The sequence below is a fragment of the Acinonyx jubatus genome, chromosome F2 (genome assembly GCF_027475565.1).
Source record: "Acinonyx jubatus isolate Ajub_Pintada_27869175 chromosome F2, VMU_Ajub_asm_v1.0, whole genome shotgun sequence".
Taxonomy (NCBI): domain Eukaryota; kingdom Metazoa; phylum Chordata; class Mammalia; order Carnivora; family Felidae; genus Acinonyx; species Acinonyx jubatus.
Genome location: NC_069394.1, coordinates 3,339,890 through 3,356,017, shown reverse-complemented (window position 1 = coordinate 3,356,017; position 16,128 = coordinate 3,339,890). Strand labels below are relative to the sequence as shown.

At 52.0% G+C, this 16,128-nt stretch overlaps 1 protein-coding gene across 2 annotated transcripts; it reads left to right on the top strand.

Moving 5' to 3' along the window:
* Positions 1-11,679: 11,679 nt before the first annotated feature.
* Positions 11,680-14,724, top strand: CHRAC1 (chromatin accessibility complex subunit 1). 2 transcript variants are annotated; one of them, XM_027063827.2, is made up of 3 exons: positions 11,680-11,948; positions 13,269-13,395; positions 13,516-14,070. In XM_027063827.2, exons 1-3 carry the CDS (start codon positions 11,802-11,804, stop codon positions 13,578-13,580), a joined length of 339 nt encoding a protein of 112 aa, XP_026919628.1. In that variant the 5' UTR covers positions 11,680-11,801; the 3' UTR covers positions 13,581-14,070. The 2 variants fall into 2 exon arrangements, with proteins under 2 accessions (XP_026919628.1, XP_026919629.1); XM_027063828.2 differs by lacking the exon at positions 13,516-14,070 and adding an exon at positions 14,077-14,724 and having other exon boundaries at positions 11,683-11,948.
* The last annotated feature ends 1,404 nt before the right edge of the window (positions 14,725-16,128 follow it).

Genomic DNA, 16,128 nt, shown 5'->3' with positions numbered 1-16,128 from the left:
ACGCTGGCTCCAGAGGAGCAAGGACAGTGCCTTTTCTTTCTTTCTTTTGTTAAATCAACTTCACCGTGACATAATTTCATACAATAAAAGGCATCCATCTGAGGCAGGCAGTTATTAATGCATTCAGATGAACATATACATATACACCCTGGGACCAACCATCACAATCACGACACAGAATGTGCCCCCAGCCCCCGGAGTCGGCCCCCTCCCCACCTTGGCGAGCAACCGAGGATCTGTTTCCTGTCACCATAAATTAGTTTTGCCCAATCTAGAATTTCACATGATGCTTTTGAGGCTGCTCCGGGTTGCCGTATGGGTCGTTCTTTATCGCTAAGTCCATTGCTCGGACATGCGGTGACTCGGCTAACAGCCCATCTGTTGGTGGGCATTTGGGTGGTTTCCACTTGCAGCCACTATGGAGAAAGCCCATATGAACACCCAGGGGCAATCTTCTGTGTGGACAGGAGCGTTGGCTTCTCTGGCTGAATACTGGGAGTGGAGCTTGTTGGGTCACCTATAAGAATGCAGTTAGGGGCGCCTAAGGGTGGCTGAATTGGTCGAGCGTCTGACGTCGGCCCCGGTCATGATCTCACGGTTCGTGGGTTCAAGCCCCGCGTCGGGCTCTGTGCTGACAGCTCGGAGCCTGGAGCCCGTTTCGGATTCTGGGTCCCCCTCTCTCTCTGCCCCTCCCCTGCTCACGCTCTGTCTCTCTCTCTCAAAAATAAACATTAAAAATAAAAAATTTAAAAAACTGCCTTTCACATTTTAACGGCCAATCTGTCTTCCCAAGTGTTGGCACCATGAGAGTTTATCAGCGGCGGTGTGTGGAAGCCACAGTTGCCGTGCACTTTCTGTACCACGGGGCGCCACCCCACCACACCCTGCCTTGCAGAGGCTGCACCCCCGGCTCCCGGCCCCGTGCTGCCCGAGTGCACTCATCCTTGTGAAGGAGTTCACAGGTGCACGTCCCTAGCTTTTGTTATTTCCCTATCATTTCCAGACCAATGTCCACTCCACCTTCCACGTCCCTGGGTGTCCTTAAAATCTTTTGTTACTTTTGATACTTACACAGATAACACATGGTCAGGGTGCAGAATCAGGAACATTAATGAAAACGTGATTTTTAGATTACCCCTAATCTCTCCAGAGATCCGTGTTCCAGGCTCCACACTGGGAAAGCACAGACGAGTAACACATCCCCAGCTCCGGGCCGCCGGGGCTCCAGCTGCATAGACACGGACCGCACAACAGGGCAGGCACGGGGTCGGCTGGAGAAGACGAGGCGCACAGGGGAGGCCAGTAGGTATGTCTGCAGGGAGGAGGAGAGGAACGAACAGGGGACACCCAGGGGGCCTGGTGAGGGGTGGGTGGGCCACAGGTGGGCTGCATGGGGGGTTGGGAGTTCCCAACCCCCAAGGTTAATGAGAATGACGCCCAGATGGTCTGCTGCCTCCTCAAATGCCAGGCGCCTCCCTGCATCAGCCCCGGATGTGCAGTCACAGAGGACTCTGGGTTGCCTTCGATTCTGATTTTCATACTCGAGGACAATCTCCCCAGCAGCTTACAGCCACCTTCGCCGCCTCCTCCTCCCCCTGCCCGGCCCCAAGTGTGGCACGACCTGGCGGGCTGGCTCCTCGGGCCCCCCTTCCCCAGCTACTCCTCTTCCTCAGCCACCCTACCAGTCTGGAGGCTCTCTAGGCCGCCCATCTGGTGCTGACCCTCATACGTCTCTCCCCAGCCCTGCAGTCATCCCAGTACCCCACGCTTGGGTGTCCATGGTGTAGCTGACCTTTCTTCTATCTGGTGGTCTCCCAGCCATCTTGGACGTCCTATGCCCTCTAGAAACTCTTGGCACGCCCGTCCTTCCTACCCCAGAAATGAGCACCACCATTTCCTCCAACCTATAAGCGAGGAGTCATTCTTTTATTTTTTAAGTTTATTTATTTATTTTGAGAGAGAGAGAGAGAAAGAGAATCCCAAGCAGGCTCTGCCCTGCCAGCACAGAGCCTGATGCGGGGCTCGAACTCACGAGCTGCGAGATCATGACCTGACCCCAAATCAAGAGTCGGATGCCTGGGTTGAGCGTCCGACTTCGGCTCAGGTCACGATCTCACAGCTTGTTGGTTAGAGCCCAGTATCCGGCCCTGTGCCGACAGCTCAGAGCTGCTTCGGATTCTGTGTCTCCCTCTCTCTCTGCCCTCCCCCACACGTGCTCTGTCAGTCTCTCTCAAAACTAAACATTAAAAAAAAATTTTTTTTTAAGTCAAATGCTTAACCACCCAGGTGCCCCACTGAGGATTCATTCTTAATTTCTCTTTTCTTCCTCACCCACCTCTAATCCATTACTAAATGCTATTAATTTCACCATCCAAACTCTCCCGAAATCCCTTCAGGTTGCTCTACAGTCAATGCTACCTAGACATTCAGAAACATCATCACTTCTTGCCTGAACTGCCTCCTAGCTTATCTCCTGTTTCCACGCTCGCCACACCCCAGGTTAAAATCATATCGGCCAACAACATTTTTTGCATCAATAGAAAAATGCATCCCTAAAATTCATATGGAATCTCAAAGAACTCTGAATAGCCAAAAAAATCTTACAAAGAACAAAGTTGGGGGGTGCCTGGGTGGCTCAGTCGGTTAAGCGTCTGACTTTGGCTCAGGTCATGAGCTCACAGTTCGTGGGTTCAAGCCCCGAGTCGGGCTCTGTGCTGACGGCTCGAAGCCTGGAGCTTGTTTCAGATTCTGTGTCTCCCTCTCTCTGCCCCTCCCCGGCTCGTGCTCTCTTTCTCTTTTAAACGTAAATAAACATTAAAAAAAAAAAAAAAAAAGAACAAAGTTGGGGACCGCGTGGAGCCTGGTTGGGATTCTGTCTCCTTCTCTCTCTGCCTCTCTCCTGCTCGCATTCTTGAGCTCTGACTCAAAAATAAATAAAGTAAAAAGCAACAACAACAACAACAACAAAGTTGTAGACCTCGCCCTTCGCTTCAAAACTTAGTACAAAGCTGTAGCAATCGATACAATGTGGCACTGGCCTAGAGACGGGCACATAGATCTGTGGAATAGAACAGAGCCCAGAGAAACCCCGCGTGTACGGGCAAATGATTTTTGACCAAGGGTGCCAAGACCAGTCAGTAGTGAAAGGAAAGTCTTGTAGAGACAGAAAGTAGGATGGTGGGTGCCAGGGCTGAGAGTGGGGACTTAGTGTTTAAAAGTAAAGAGTTGGGGGCGCCTGGGTGGTTCAGTCAGTTGATCTTAGCTCAGGTCATGATCTCACAGTTCGGGGGTTCGAGCCCCGCGTCGGGTTCTGTGCTGACAGCTCAGAGCCTGGAGCCTGCTTCCGAGTCTGTGTCTCTCTCTCTCTGTCTCTGCCCCTCCCCTGCTTGTGCGCTGTCTCTCTCTCTCTCTCAAAAATAAACATTAAATAAATAAATAAATAGAATTTTTTTAAGTTAAAAAACATTTCAAGAATAAAAAAAGCTGCAGTTTCAAGGTGACTGGGTTGGCTCAGTTGGTTGAGTGTCTCTCTTTTTTTTTTTTTTAATGTTTATCGATTTTTGAGAAAGAGAGTGCAAGTGGGGGAGGGGAAGTGGGAGAGGGGGGCAGAGGATCCAAAACAGGCTCTGCAGTAACAGCAGTGAGCCCAATGTAGGGCTCGAACCCACGACCCATGAGGTCATGACCCAAGCCGAAGTCAGACACTTAACTGAGTCCCCCAGGCACCCCGGCTGTCTGGCTCTTGATCTCCGCTTACGTCTTGATCTCAGGAAGTCCAGCTTTGGGCCACACATGGGGCACGAAGCCTACTTTAAATCCACACACACATAAGAAAATAGAAGGTACAGAGTTTCAGTTTGGGAGGACAAAAGAGTTGTGGAGACGGACGGATGGTGGTGACTCCGTGTGGATACGCTTCATGCCACTGAACCACACATTTAAAAACAGCTTCAACGGTAAATTTTAAATTAATTTTTTAAGTAAACTCCACCCCCAACATGGGGCTCGAACTCACAACTTCGATGTCAAGAGTCCCATGCTCCACTACTGACTGAGCCAGCCTGGTGTCCCTTCGATGGTACATTTTATTACGCAACATCTTTTTTTTTTTTTTTTAATGTTTATTTTTGAGAGAGCGAGAGCGAGCAGGGGAAGGGCAGAGAGAGGGGGAGAGAGAGAGAGAATCCCAAGCAGGTTCTGAGCTGTCAGCACAGAGCCCGCTGCAGGGCTCGAACTCACAAATGGTGAGATCAGGACCTGAGCTGAAATCAAGAGTCAGACGCTTAACCTACTGAGCCACCCGGGCGCCCCTCAGTTGTGATATCTTGCCATGACAAGTTTTCGTGCTGAAAACCCTCCAGTGACTCCCCACTACTGCATCATGGGCCGCCAGACTCCGTACGGTCTGGCTCCTACCAATCCCTGCCCTTGGCCCAGACTGCTCCCGCAGCCCCTGCCCCCCCACAGGAAGATCAGCGCAGCTTTGCAAGCCGTCGCCTGTTGGCAGCCATGACAGTGGGGGGCTCTGGTTTGCCCCTCATTATCCCTGTATTCAAGCCATTATCTGTAATGACAGCCTGGCATAATTATGGTTTTACAATTTGTGTAATTACATTCTACCCAGTGAAATAATCATTATTATCATTAAACATTTATCAAGCACTTCTAGCCGTTCAAAGCTAGTAAGAGGTGGCCTCAGCTCTCACAGATCTTTCCTAATCCTGTCGCAAATTCTTTTCAGCTTAGGCTGTTCTTCCTTCTTGGCGAACAGGGAACTTGCGTGTTTTTTTTTTTGCCTGGGGCTCTACAGGCATGAGCTCACACTGGTTTCTCAATGATGCTGGGGGACAGAGGCTATGATCCTTACTTTACAGACGAGGAAACAGAATCAGGAGAAGCCAGGAAGAGCAGAGGTGAGACTCAGATTTAAGCCTTTCTGATAGCAATGCCTTAACCACTCTTCTTATGCAATATAGTTTGGCTCCTTAGGATGGGCTACCTGCCCCGCCCACCCCGGTCCCCCAACCCGTCTTATTTACAATTTACAATGCCAGATAGTGTGCTAGGCTTAGTGGGAGAAACATACCAGCAAACAGATCACTCTACAACAGTGTCCTAAGCCTGGGCTCACACTCAAAGGCCGGGGCCAAGCTGACGGTGGAAGTAAACAGGCAGGTGATGATAGAGGGTGATGGGCTCTGTGGCAGACCCCAGGGCACATGACTCCTGGAGAGGACAACCGATCTTGCCATGAGGCCGTGTGGGATCAGGGTTGCCTCACTTTCTCACTCTTTTAGATTTGTAAGTGAAATCTCCAGAAATTTAAATGTCGGTAACTTTGGCACACACTGGTTATTGTCTAACCTACAGCCAGTCCCTGTCTTAAGACTCCCCTCCCACCCACCTCAATTTTTCAGTAGGGATTACTTATCCTTTGATCACAGGGAGACAGCCTCAGGGACTAAATCCTAATTGGTTCAAAGCAGTCGGACTGGTCTCATTCCTTTTGGCCAGTGATTGCTCTCAGGGTGAGCTAATGACCCAATTCTGACCTAGAGAGTTAAGGGAATGAGTGCTGAGATCATCCCCTCCTGGTAAAAAGACAGTCCTGGGACCTAATGAGCAAAGAGCCTTTGGCCTCTCGCCCTTCTCCCTTGTTCCCGTCTAACGCGGTCATGACCTCTGGACCAGCAGCAGCCATTTTGGAACCATGAGGCAAGAAACAACGAAGCCTGAAACCAATGTGCCAAGAGGGACACGGCAGAAGGACACAAAGATCTGGGGCTGGTAAAAGACAACAAGTGATGTGTCCAAGCGTGGCATCTTGTCACTGGTTCATTCACGGCCTCCTGTGCGGAAGGAAGGGGAGCATCCCACAGGCCACATGCCCCTCACGGCTCTTCCAACTCTGAGTGCATCTACAAACCCCTTCCCCAGACTTTTTTGTCTTGAAGTCTCCAATCTTGTCCTGTCCGCATTCCTGGACCCGCAAACGGTGGTGAACTACTACCCCTGAATGGCTGTCGGTCCCGTACCCCTGGCTTTCTCTCCATCCCGGCAGTGGGCCTCTGGGAGGACCCCCGCTCACCTCCACCTTTCTGGCACACTCGCGTGAGGCGTCACGGCACTCCCGTCCCCGTGGTGTCCGCGTTATTTACAGACCAATCTGTTCACGGGCTCTGTTTTTCTTCTGAGACCACAGCTGTGGGGAGTGGGCAGAGAGAGGAGGGAGGGGGTGTGCCCTGGGAGTCTGAGCCACCCGCTCAGGTGACTTCCTTGTGCTCCCGGGACGGGCTCGGGGCTGATACACCTCGACTTCCCCTGGACAGTGGGGTTCACATCACACCCACCTCAGGTCACACACTCACTTGGGGTCTCATAATCTGGCATTTCGCCTCTACCAGCGTCCAGGGGCAAAACTCTAAAGCTGTTTCTCAAAAGGAGAATAGTTATTTGTAGAAGATGCAGTTTTGCTCCAAACCCCTTGGAGGCTGTGCTGTGCCTGTTATGGGGACCTGCCCGACACCCCACCCCAGATCTGTGGGGTCACCTGGTGCACGGGTCACAGAAGCACACGCAGAGGTGCTTCACGGTCTCTAAGAGTCACAGTGCCCCCCCCCCCAACCCCGTGCAGGACACGCCAAGTCTCACCCCAACGATTTCGCAAAGCAAACCGATCGAGCCACTCCCAGCTGTCGGCAGGACAGAACCCCTGAACCCTAGTAAGTCAGCTACACTGGAGAGTTCAGCCCAACCCAACATAACGCTCTGCCCTCCTGGACTGACACCATTAGGGGCCGTGCCTCATGCACCCCCAAAACGTATGCTGATGAAAACGCTTATGTGCCCCAACTCTTTTATCGTGTGAACATCTCCTGCATCGGATTGGGCCGTTGTGGCCCTGGAGCATGCTGGGATCGGACTCCGACTGTGGAGTGGAGGTAATGAGGGGCCAGTTGTGGGAAGACTCCCCTGGCCAGGGAAGCACCTGAACTAAGCTCATTAACAGGACTCTGAAGCCATCAAAGACTGGTCTCCTCAGGCAGGGGGCCATTTCCCAGAGGGACGAGGGTCGAAGGTAGCCTTGGCCCCTCCCAACTGTCCCTACTGACCTCAGGACCCTGTTCTTCCCAGTCAACAGCCTAACTTCACAGGAAAGATCTGGTGAGGCTGTGAATTCAAATCAGGTAGTAATTCTGCCTCAGAAAGAATCCAAGGTGGGTCTGACCCTTAGCCCTACGAGCCCCGAGGGTAAGGAAGATATGGAATCTTAGGGCCACCACGGGAGCTGCTTCTCTGGTCAGGCGTGGTCGGACAGTCAAAAGCCCCCCAGCACCAGTTTTCTTTCCAAACGCTCTCCAGGGCAGTCGGGAGCCAGCCTGTCCCACGAGACTCCATTTCCACCATGAGGGTCACCTGTGGCCCCCTGCCTTCAAGGAGCACTCCACCCAGGCAACAACAGGCGACAACTAAATAACTGTTTTCCAGGGCGCGCTGCCAGTGAAGGCATCTCTGTACCAGCACGGTCAATGCAGGTAACCAGCCCTGGATTCCCGCTGTACTCGGTCGGTCTCCTTGCACCGACGTTCAATCAGGAAAGCAGGAACTTCTCTGCGTGTTTCAAACAGACGAGGGTTTAATGCCGAGAACTGCCTCCAAGGGTGACATTAGGGCTGCAGGAGTGTGAGGAAGGCGCTCTGACATCTCAGGGGAAGGAGGCACAACCCAGAGATCGGGAAGCCGGTGCCGCCCCTGGCATGGAACCCAGGCTCCCCAGTGAACTCCCAGGGGTGCCTGGTGAAGATGCTCAAACCATCACCTTCGCGGGAACATTCCCTGTAGCCGCCTGCAGTCCCGCCTGCTGCCAGCACTCTGGTACAAGCAGGGTGGGACTTCCTCCTTCCTCTCCACTGCACCTCTCACCTAGGCCTCCCACTGGCAGAGTCTGACCAGAGGCCAGCTGGCAGGGGAGGTAACTGCCTTCTAGTGTCCTGGGATGCAGACACAGGAGGCAGCAAGAAAGAAGGAAGACTGTGCAGAGGCATCAGAAACAAGGGGCATTAGGGGCGCCTGGCTGGCTCAGTTTGTGGAGCGTGTGACTCTTGATCTCGGGGTTGTAAGTGCAAGCCCCACGTTGGGTGTGGAGATGACTTAAGAATAAAATCTTAGCACAGAGCCTGAATGCGGGGCTCGAACCCACAAACCATGAGATCATGACCTGAGCCGAAATCGAGTCAGATGCTTAACCGACTGATCCACCCAGGTGCCCCCTGAAGCTTATTTCTTGTTTTAAAACCAGTGAGCACTTTCCCTCTTTTCTGAAGATCTCCTCCTTTGCACCTTTCCTTGTTCCTAACATGATCGATGACCGAATGTCACCTGCAAATTCCCTAACCTGAGCTCCTCATCCTCCACTTCCTGAATCCTTCTGGCTCTCCTGATCCCTTCCTCTTCTGTTTTATCTCCTAACACATCCTGCTTTCCAACGTGCCAAGAAAGACAAACCTTACAAAAAGCAATAACCAGGGACGCCTGGGTGGATTAGTCGGTTGAGCATTCAACTTCAGCTCAGGTCATGATCTTGTGGTTCGTGGGTTTGAGCCCCACATTGGGCTCTGTGCTGACAGCTCGGAGCCTGGAGCCTGCTTTGGATGCTGTGTCTCCCTCTCTCTCTGCCCCTCTCCCACTCGTGCTCTGTCTCTGTCTCAAAAATAAAAACACACTAAAAAAAAAAAAAGCAATAACCATCTAGAGAAACAAAATGTCTAGGAACTTCAAAATACATCAGCAGTACGGCGTGCTCCCTGTGTGGACTGAAGGACTCCACTGTGTAGTGGGTGTTTGTTGGGTAGTTTCTGGCTCACCTTGGCAATGTCAACCACTTCCGGAGGAACGGAGCTCCCTGGAGTAAGAGCCGAGTCCTGAAGCTGAAGCGGGGCCTCCTCTCGGCCCGGCACCAGGCACGCTGTCACTTCACCATCACTTGGCAACCGGGCTGGCCTTTTATGTTGGGTCTGTTCTCACCCCCCAACTCTTAGGGCTTCCAGAAGGAGAGCCACAGGTCTCACCTGCCTGCCTGAGCGGGTCCCACGTCTCCCACACCGTCTCGCTCACTAAGCTCCAACCACACTGGCCTTTCAGTTCCTCCATTTTGCCAAGGGATCTTCCTCCTCGGGTGTCCTTTCCGCAGGCTGTCCTGTTGGGGGGGCTCATTTTGCCCCAGCCCTTCTGCACTGCTGGCTGTTCCCTTCTCTTCACACGCAGCAGAGATCTCACTTCTGAAAGGCTACCTGCCACTCACACGGGTTTCTCCAGAGCACTTACCATAGGAGAGGTTCCTATTTTTTTTTTCTGTCTCCCTTGTACTTGAAAGCAAGCTCTGGGAGAGCGGGGACCAGAGCTGTCTGCTCACTGGCTGCCCCTCCGTGCCTAGCAGTGCCTGGCATGTATTTGGACCAAGACCTGAGGTGACAGTGGTGAAGACATCCTTGTATCCTCGGCCTTCACCTTCTAAGTCCGTAGCACATAGCAGGTGCTGAAACTACTGGGTCATTATGGCCGAAGGCAGATGCGAAAACTTTCCTAATACCACTAAGATCAGTAATCTGGAACATCTGTGATACCTGGTCTTGGGTCCCCTCTACGGGAAGGACAAAGAGCAGTTTTCAAAATTTACTAAACTCGTAGAGACATGCTGTAAGTTTTATATTTCGTGATCATTACCTAAGTGATGAACAGCCCTGAAGTCAGAAAGGTGAAACATGTGCTTTGAATTTCCTAGACTGTTTGTTTGTAGGTGAACTTTTTTAAAAGTAGCCTCCACGCCCAGCCTCACGTGAGGCCTCAACTCACAACCCCGAGACCAAGAGCCGCATCCTCCACAACCGAGCCAGCCACGTGCTCCTTTTTATATGAACTCTGAAATCAAAGTTGATTTGGGGTGAAAAGGCCTTGCAGCAGGAACACTGAAACCTTACACGGTAATTTAGACTTTTGGAGGATGCTTTCTAGTTCACAACGGCCTTTCTCATTCCATCCCCTTTGCTGCTCAGGGCTGACCCGAGAGGGAGGTGGTGCCGGGTGGACTATCACCGTCAGGGCGCGGAACTTACGCCAGGTGTTTCCACACTTCCTAGGACCCCGTGGTTCAGCAGTGGGGTCACACTGCTAGTGAGCCGTAAGACAGTCATCTTATTCAACTTCCCAGCCGTTTTCTACCCAGTTGACCAGTTTCTCCTTTCAGAAACGCCTTTTCTTTTAGTTTATTTATTTTGAGAGAAAGAGCATGCATGCGAGCATGAGTGGGGAGGGGCAGAGAGTATCCCAAGCAGGCTCCATGCTGTCAGCGCAGAGCCTGACGTAGGGCTTGAACTCATGAACCGTGCGATTGTGACCTGAGCTGAAGTCCAGAGTTGATGGTTAACCGACTGAGCCACCCAGGCACCCTCTGAACTGGCTTTCTGGACACCCAATCTCTTGGGTTTCCTCTATTTAATGGCCACTTTTTTCCAGTCTGCTTTGCTGGATTTTCCTTCTTTCCTCCATGTTGAAATGTTGGGAGCACCCTAGGATGGAGTCCTTAGATCCTTCCACTCTATCTACACCCTCCTCCTAAATATGTTCATTCAAGTTCACGGTTTTAACTACCACCCAGACAGTGCTGGTTTCTAAGTTAACTGCTCCGGCCTCAACTCCAGGCTTCAAGGTCGAATTATCCGCTCAACACTGCCACTAGTGTTTCACAGGCAACTGGAACTTTAACTTGCTCCAAAGCAAAGCTTTTGGCCAAAGTTGCTCCTCTGGCAGTGTTCCCCGTTCTGGAACATGGCATCACCATTCTTTGGCTCCACATCTGACTGGCAGGTCCTGCTGGCTGTCTTCATATTAGATCCCAAACCTACTCCTTGCCACCACCTCACTCTAGTCCAACCCACCATCGTCTTTGTCCCAGCAGCAGCCTTCCTACTTCTGTTCTGTCCTGTTCTTTGTAAAATTAAGGGGGACCTCCTTCACTCTTCCCAGGGCCTCCGGATTCATTAGGTGGACAGAATTCCATGATCTACAAAGCCCTGCCCGATCTGGCCCCGGGCTGCCTCCTGCTATTCTTTTCTCAGCTCACTTTACCTCAGCCACACTGGTACCTTATTCATCACCTCCAGTCACCTTCTACTTGGTCTGCTTCCGCCCTTACAACTAACTACTCCTGGGCTAGTCAACAGTCCGCAGCCAGAGGGATCCTGTTAACACTTGAGACGTATCCCATCACCCCTCTGACAGCTTTCACCCCCTTCCCATTTTTTGCTGGAATAAAAGCCCCTGGCTGCCCGCTCAGTCCAACTGCAGCACATCGGCCCCTTTGAGCTTCCCCGACCGGCTCTGGCCTTGGGGCCTCCACGTGTGTTGTTCCTCCTCCCAGGAAGGTGCGCTCTCTCCCCAGCTCTGAAGACGGTACCCCGTCCCCGTGTCTCCGAGGGCCGCTGCGGCCACCAGCCGCGCCGAGCTCCCTGGCCGTCTCCGTCCGCCGCGCCCCCAGGTCCGCACCGCGCGGGCAACTGGCGGGAAGCCCCGCTCGCGGCCCTGGGCGGCACCGCCCCGCCGGCTGCCTTTCCGCCCGCTCCGCGCGGCATCTCGGGGTTTGTAGTTCTGCCCCGGAAGGGCGGCTGCCGGCCCCCGAGGCCGCGCCTCCCCGACACTACAACTCCCACGGGGCAGCGGGCCTCCGCTCCCGCACCCGCCAGGCCGGCAGGCCGCCTGCCTCGCTCGCGGCGGGTCTGGCGGCCGCCGCGGGGAGGGGCGCGAAGATGGCGGACGCGGTCGCGGGCAGGGACAGGTGCGGGGAGCAGCGGCTCGTGTCGCTGCCGCTGTCCCGCATCCGGGTCATCATGAAGAGCTCGCCCGAGGTGTCCAGCATCAACCAGGAGGCGCTGGTGCTCACGGCCAAAGCCACGGTGAGGCGGGCCGCGCGGGGAGGAGGGAGCGGCTGGAGGGGGGGGGGGGCGACCGGAACCGTCGGGCCCCGCCCCGCGGCGCTGCCGGTGCCGCCCCCACCCCCCGCCCCTCGCGGGCTCGCGGCGCGCGCGCCTTCGGCGGCGCGCCCTGTCCCCTCCCTCGCAGCGCGCGCCCCAGCGCCCGGCGCCCTCGCGCCCACCGCCCCGCCCACCGCGCCGCTCCCGTCCTGCCTCGCGTGCCTTTCGCCTACTGCGCGCCTACCGCGCGACTCCCGCCGTTCCCCGCGCGCCGCTCCCGACTTCCCCTGCGCGAGGCCCCGGGTGGTGGCGCTGGCTGACGCGACCTGACGCGTGCCTCCTGTGGCGTCTTCTCCACGCTCATCACCGCACTCCGGGCCCCCAAACCTTCCGTTCTTCCGCTTCCGCCCTGTTCGTGGTTTTCGGGCCCCGGTTCCTCAGGGTTCAGTGAGAGGGTTCTGGAGGTGCAGCCCGACGACGCACGCACCTTGTCCGCGCAGCGAGGCCGGACGTCTCTCGTCCACAGCCGGCCTCCGTCCCAGCCCGTGGTGCCAGCGCCGTTCTAGGTGCAGGTGGCTCAGGGTCTCTTTGGATTTGGTGTGGACAGTAGTGCTCCAGCCCCCTTTGTGTTACTGCACTGGGCCGTGCTGAAGCCTGCCTTGGACTGCGCAGCCCCTGGGGTCTCAGTGCGGTGTCCCTGCAGGGTGCTGGGGCAGAGCTGAGACCTTCTGCCCGCCTGATCCCGGAGCCCAGGGGGGTAGTCGTCCGATCAGCACGTGGTGCTGGGATACTTAGATTCCCTGTGCACTTTCATTCCTTACCCACCAACCTAGAGGGAGGGGAAGAGAGAGGCTCCGTCCAGGTTGTTGATTTGGGGAAGGTGTTTGGGCAAAATGGGAAAGGTGGTCAACTCTCAGCTTCAGGTTGACTATTATAGTCGTACGTCACCACCTTAGACGCTGTATTTTAAAAATGTGTTCCTGAGTCAGAGAGAATTTTTGAATGGTCCTTTGCTCCTTAAAACAACCTATAGTTTTCACATAATTATAATCCATTGTTGAATTTAAAAAAATTTCCCTGAGTTAGAAATCTAAAATAACTTTAGGGGAAATGCCTGCTTCCCTGCCAACTTTGATACACCTTTGCTTTCTTTCTGACCCATTTCTCCTTTCCCCAGTAGTTTTCTGTAATTTGAGAAACCCAGGTAATCCGCAGTCATCTAAACAATGTAATTTTAAAAATTAAGTTCTGCGGTAAATTTTCAGAGCATACTTTTCATTTCACTTTTTCATTTTGTTTTAGGAACTCTTTGTTCAGTATCTAGCCACCTATTCCTACAGACATGGCAATGGAAAAGAAAGGAAAGCACTCACTTACAGTGATTTATCAAATACTGCAGAGGAATCGGAAACTTTTCAGTTTCTTGCAGGTACTTAGCTTTTGAAACATTCTGGTTAAAACAGATGTAGTAATTTACAGCTTTTTTCCCCCTGCTTTCACTGAAATAGACTTTTTTTTTTTTTTTTTTTTTTTTTGCTGCTTTCTCCAGGTGCCAAAGTTTACCATGACCTGGCACAGGAAGACATTTTTAGTTTTGTCAGAGTATGTTTGTAATGTGGTTCACCTAGAATGATAGTGAAGTCAACAACCTGCACAAGGATGTTTGGCTGGCTGGGTGGCTGGGGGAGCCTGGCTGACTCCTTACCACTGAAGGGAGAACTCTGGGCTGGTCTGCTCGGCCCCAGAAACAGAGAAACTAGTAGTTGTTGTTGCGGAACAAGCTGTGTGGGCCACAGCTAAAAAAGAGCTTTAATCTATCCCCCCGGGGCCCGCCGGCCTGTCTCAGGTGGGTAGGACAGGGTTGCTCCCAGTCGTTACCAGCACACAGGAGCTCATGGTTTGCAGTCCGTGGAAAGGAAACAGGTCTCTGGCGTTAGTCAGGAGGCAGCGCTGGTTTCCTGCGCTGTCACCCAGAGGCAGGGTCGGAATTCTGTCGTGTTTTGGAACCTGTTCTAGAGTTCAAAGCAGGGACTTGCACATTTTGAAATTTTCATTGCTGTGTTCATGGTCTGCCAAAACCAATTGCTGATGTCAGCTTTATATTTTTAAGATATATTACCAAAGAAGATTTTAGCTAGTAAATATCTGAAAATGCTTAAAGAGAAGAGGGAAGAGGACGAAGAGAATGACACGGATGATGGAAGTAATGGGGACGAAGCAGAGTCCTAAACCCAAAGTCAGCCTGCGGAGCGCCCTCCTGGATTAGCACCATTGCTTTGGAGTAAGCACAGCACCACGTGACTTTAGACTCTTCAGTTGTCAGAGACTTCAAGTACATTGTATGCCCTCCTGGCTGCCTCAGGGCACCTGATGTGCCCACGCCATAGATGGCCAACAGGAAAGGAACCCAGACAGCAGCCTTTCCCTGAGGGCCGCACGCTGCAGGCCTGGGGCAGGGCGTACCAAGAAAGCTGCCTGTGCAGTCGGGCACGCCTGGTTCATCTGCCGCGGGTAAGCTGTAGAGGCAGACAAGTTGGCTTAACTTTTTAATTTACGGAGAGATTTTAAAGAGCTTCTAAGTATCAGTTGTGTAAATTCATAGATGACTATTTGGAAATTAGTTGTTGTAAACAACTAGCTGTAGTTTGAGCTAAAAATATAGTTTATGGGTAGTATGTTACATTTGAAAATTTGACGATTTGTCTTAAATACTGCATTTTTATTAACTGAAAAATAAATTTCTTTATTAGAAGCTGTACATAGTTTAATAGTAAATGCTTTGTGGAACTAGATTTAGAGCCCTCTGTTCTCATGCCTTGCTTGTTACCTGAGACGTATGCAGAATTTAAAAAGAAGCATTTCTGGGATGCCTGCGTGGCTCAGTTGGTTGGGTGTCCAACTTCAACTCAGGTCATGATCTCACGGTTTGTGGGTTTCAGCCCCGCGTCTGGCACACACTGGCAGTGCAGAGCCTGCTTGGGATTCTCTCTCTCCCCCTCTCTCTCTGCTCCTCCCCCACTTGTGCACATGTTCTCTCTCCCGAAATAAATAAACTTTAAAAAATAAATAAAAACCATTTCTAACACTTTTATTCCCAGAGAAAAAAAATCTCGTTAATATTTTTTGTATTTGGTTTAATTATCTCTGCAAAGGCATTTAAAAAATTTTTAATATTTATTTATTTTTGAGAGGCCAGCGGTAGGGGACAGAGAGAGAGGGAGATGCAGAACCTGAAACAGGCTCCAAGCCCTGAGCTGTCAGCATAGAGCCCGACGCGGGGCTCGAACTCAGACTGTGAGATCATGACCTGAGCTGATGTCAGACGCTTAACTGACTGAGCCACACAGGCGCCCCATTTCTTAAAAACATTTTAAAATACTGTGTATATTGAAAATCTTAAAAAAAACTCTCCTTTTATTGTTCATTACACACAAAGTAATTGTTTTTATTGTTCATGAGAGAAAACCATAAGCTCTATTTGTTTTTTTTGACAGTAGGGTAAATTTTTGGCTGTCTCTTGTCTCTCTTTTTTAAAGATTTGGGTTACAGTTTACATCCAGTAAAGTCATCCTTTAACATCTGATGTGTTGGTTATGTAAGTAATCAATATGTAGGACAGTTCTATCCCCCCAGATATTCTTCTGTACCCTCAGAGCCCCGTTCACTTACCCTCCGGTAACTACTGATGTTTTCTGTTCCTCTTGTTTTTAAAATTGGTTTAAAATTAAAAAAAAAAAATTTTAATGTTTATTATTTTTGAGAGAGACAGATAGCACGAGGTGGGGAGGGGTAGAGAGAGGGAGACACAGAATCCGAAGCAGGCTCCAGGCTCTGAACTGTCAGCACAGAGCCCGATGCAGGGCTGAACCCATGAACCATGAGATCTTGACTTGAGCCGAAGTCAGACGCTTAACTGATAGGGGCAACTGGGTGGCTCAATTAAAAAAAGAAAATTTTTTTTTTTTAATGTTTATTTTCGACAGAGACAGTGCGAGTGGTGGAGGGGCAGAGACAGAGAGGGAGACACAGAATCCGAAGCAGGCTCCAGGCTCCGAGCTGTCAGCACAGAGCCCAACACGGGGCTCGAACTCAAAGACTGCGAGATCATGACCTGAGCCGAAGTCAGACGCTCAACTGACTGAGCCACCCAGGCGCCCCTATT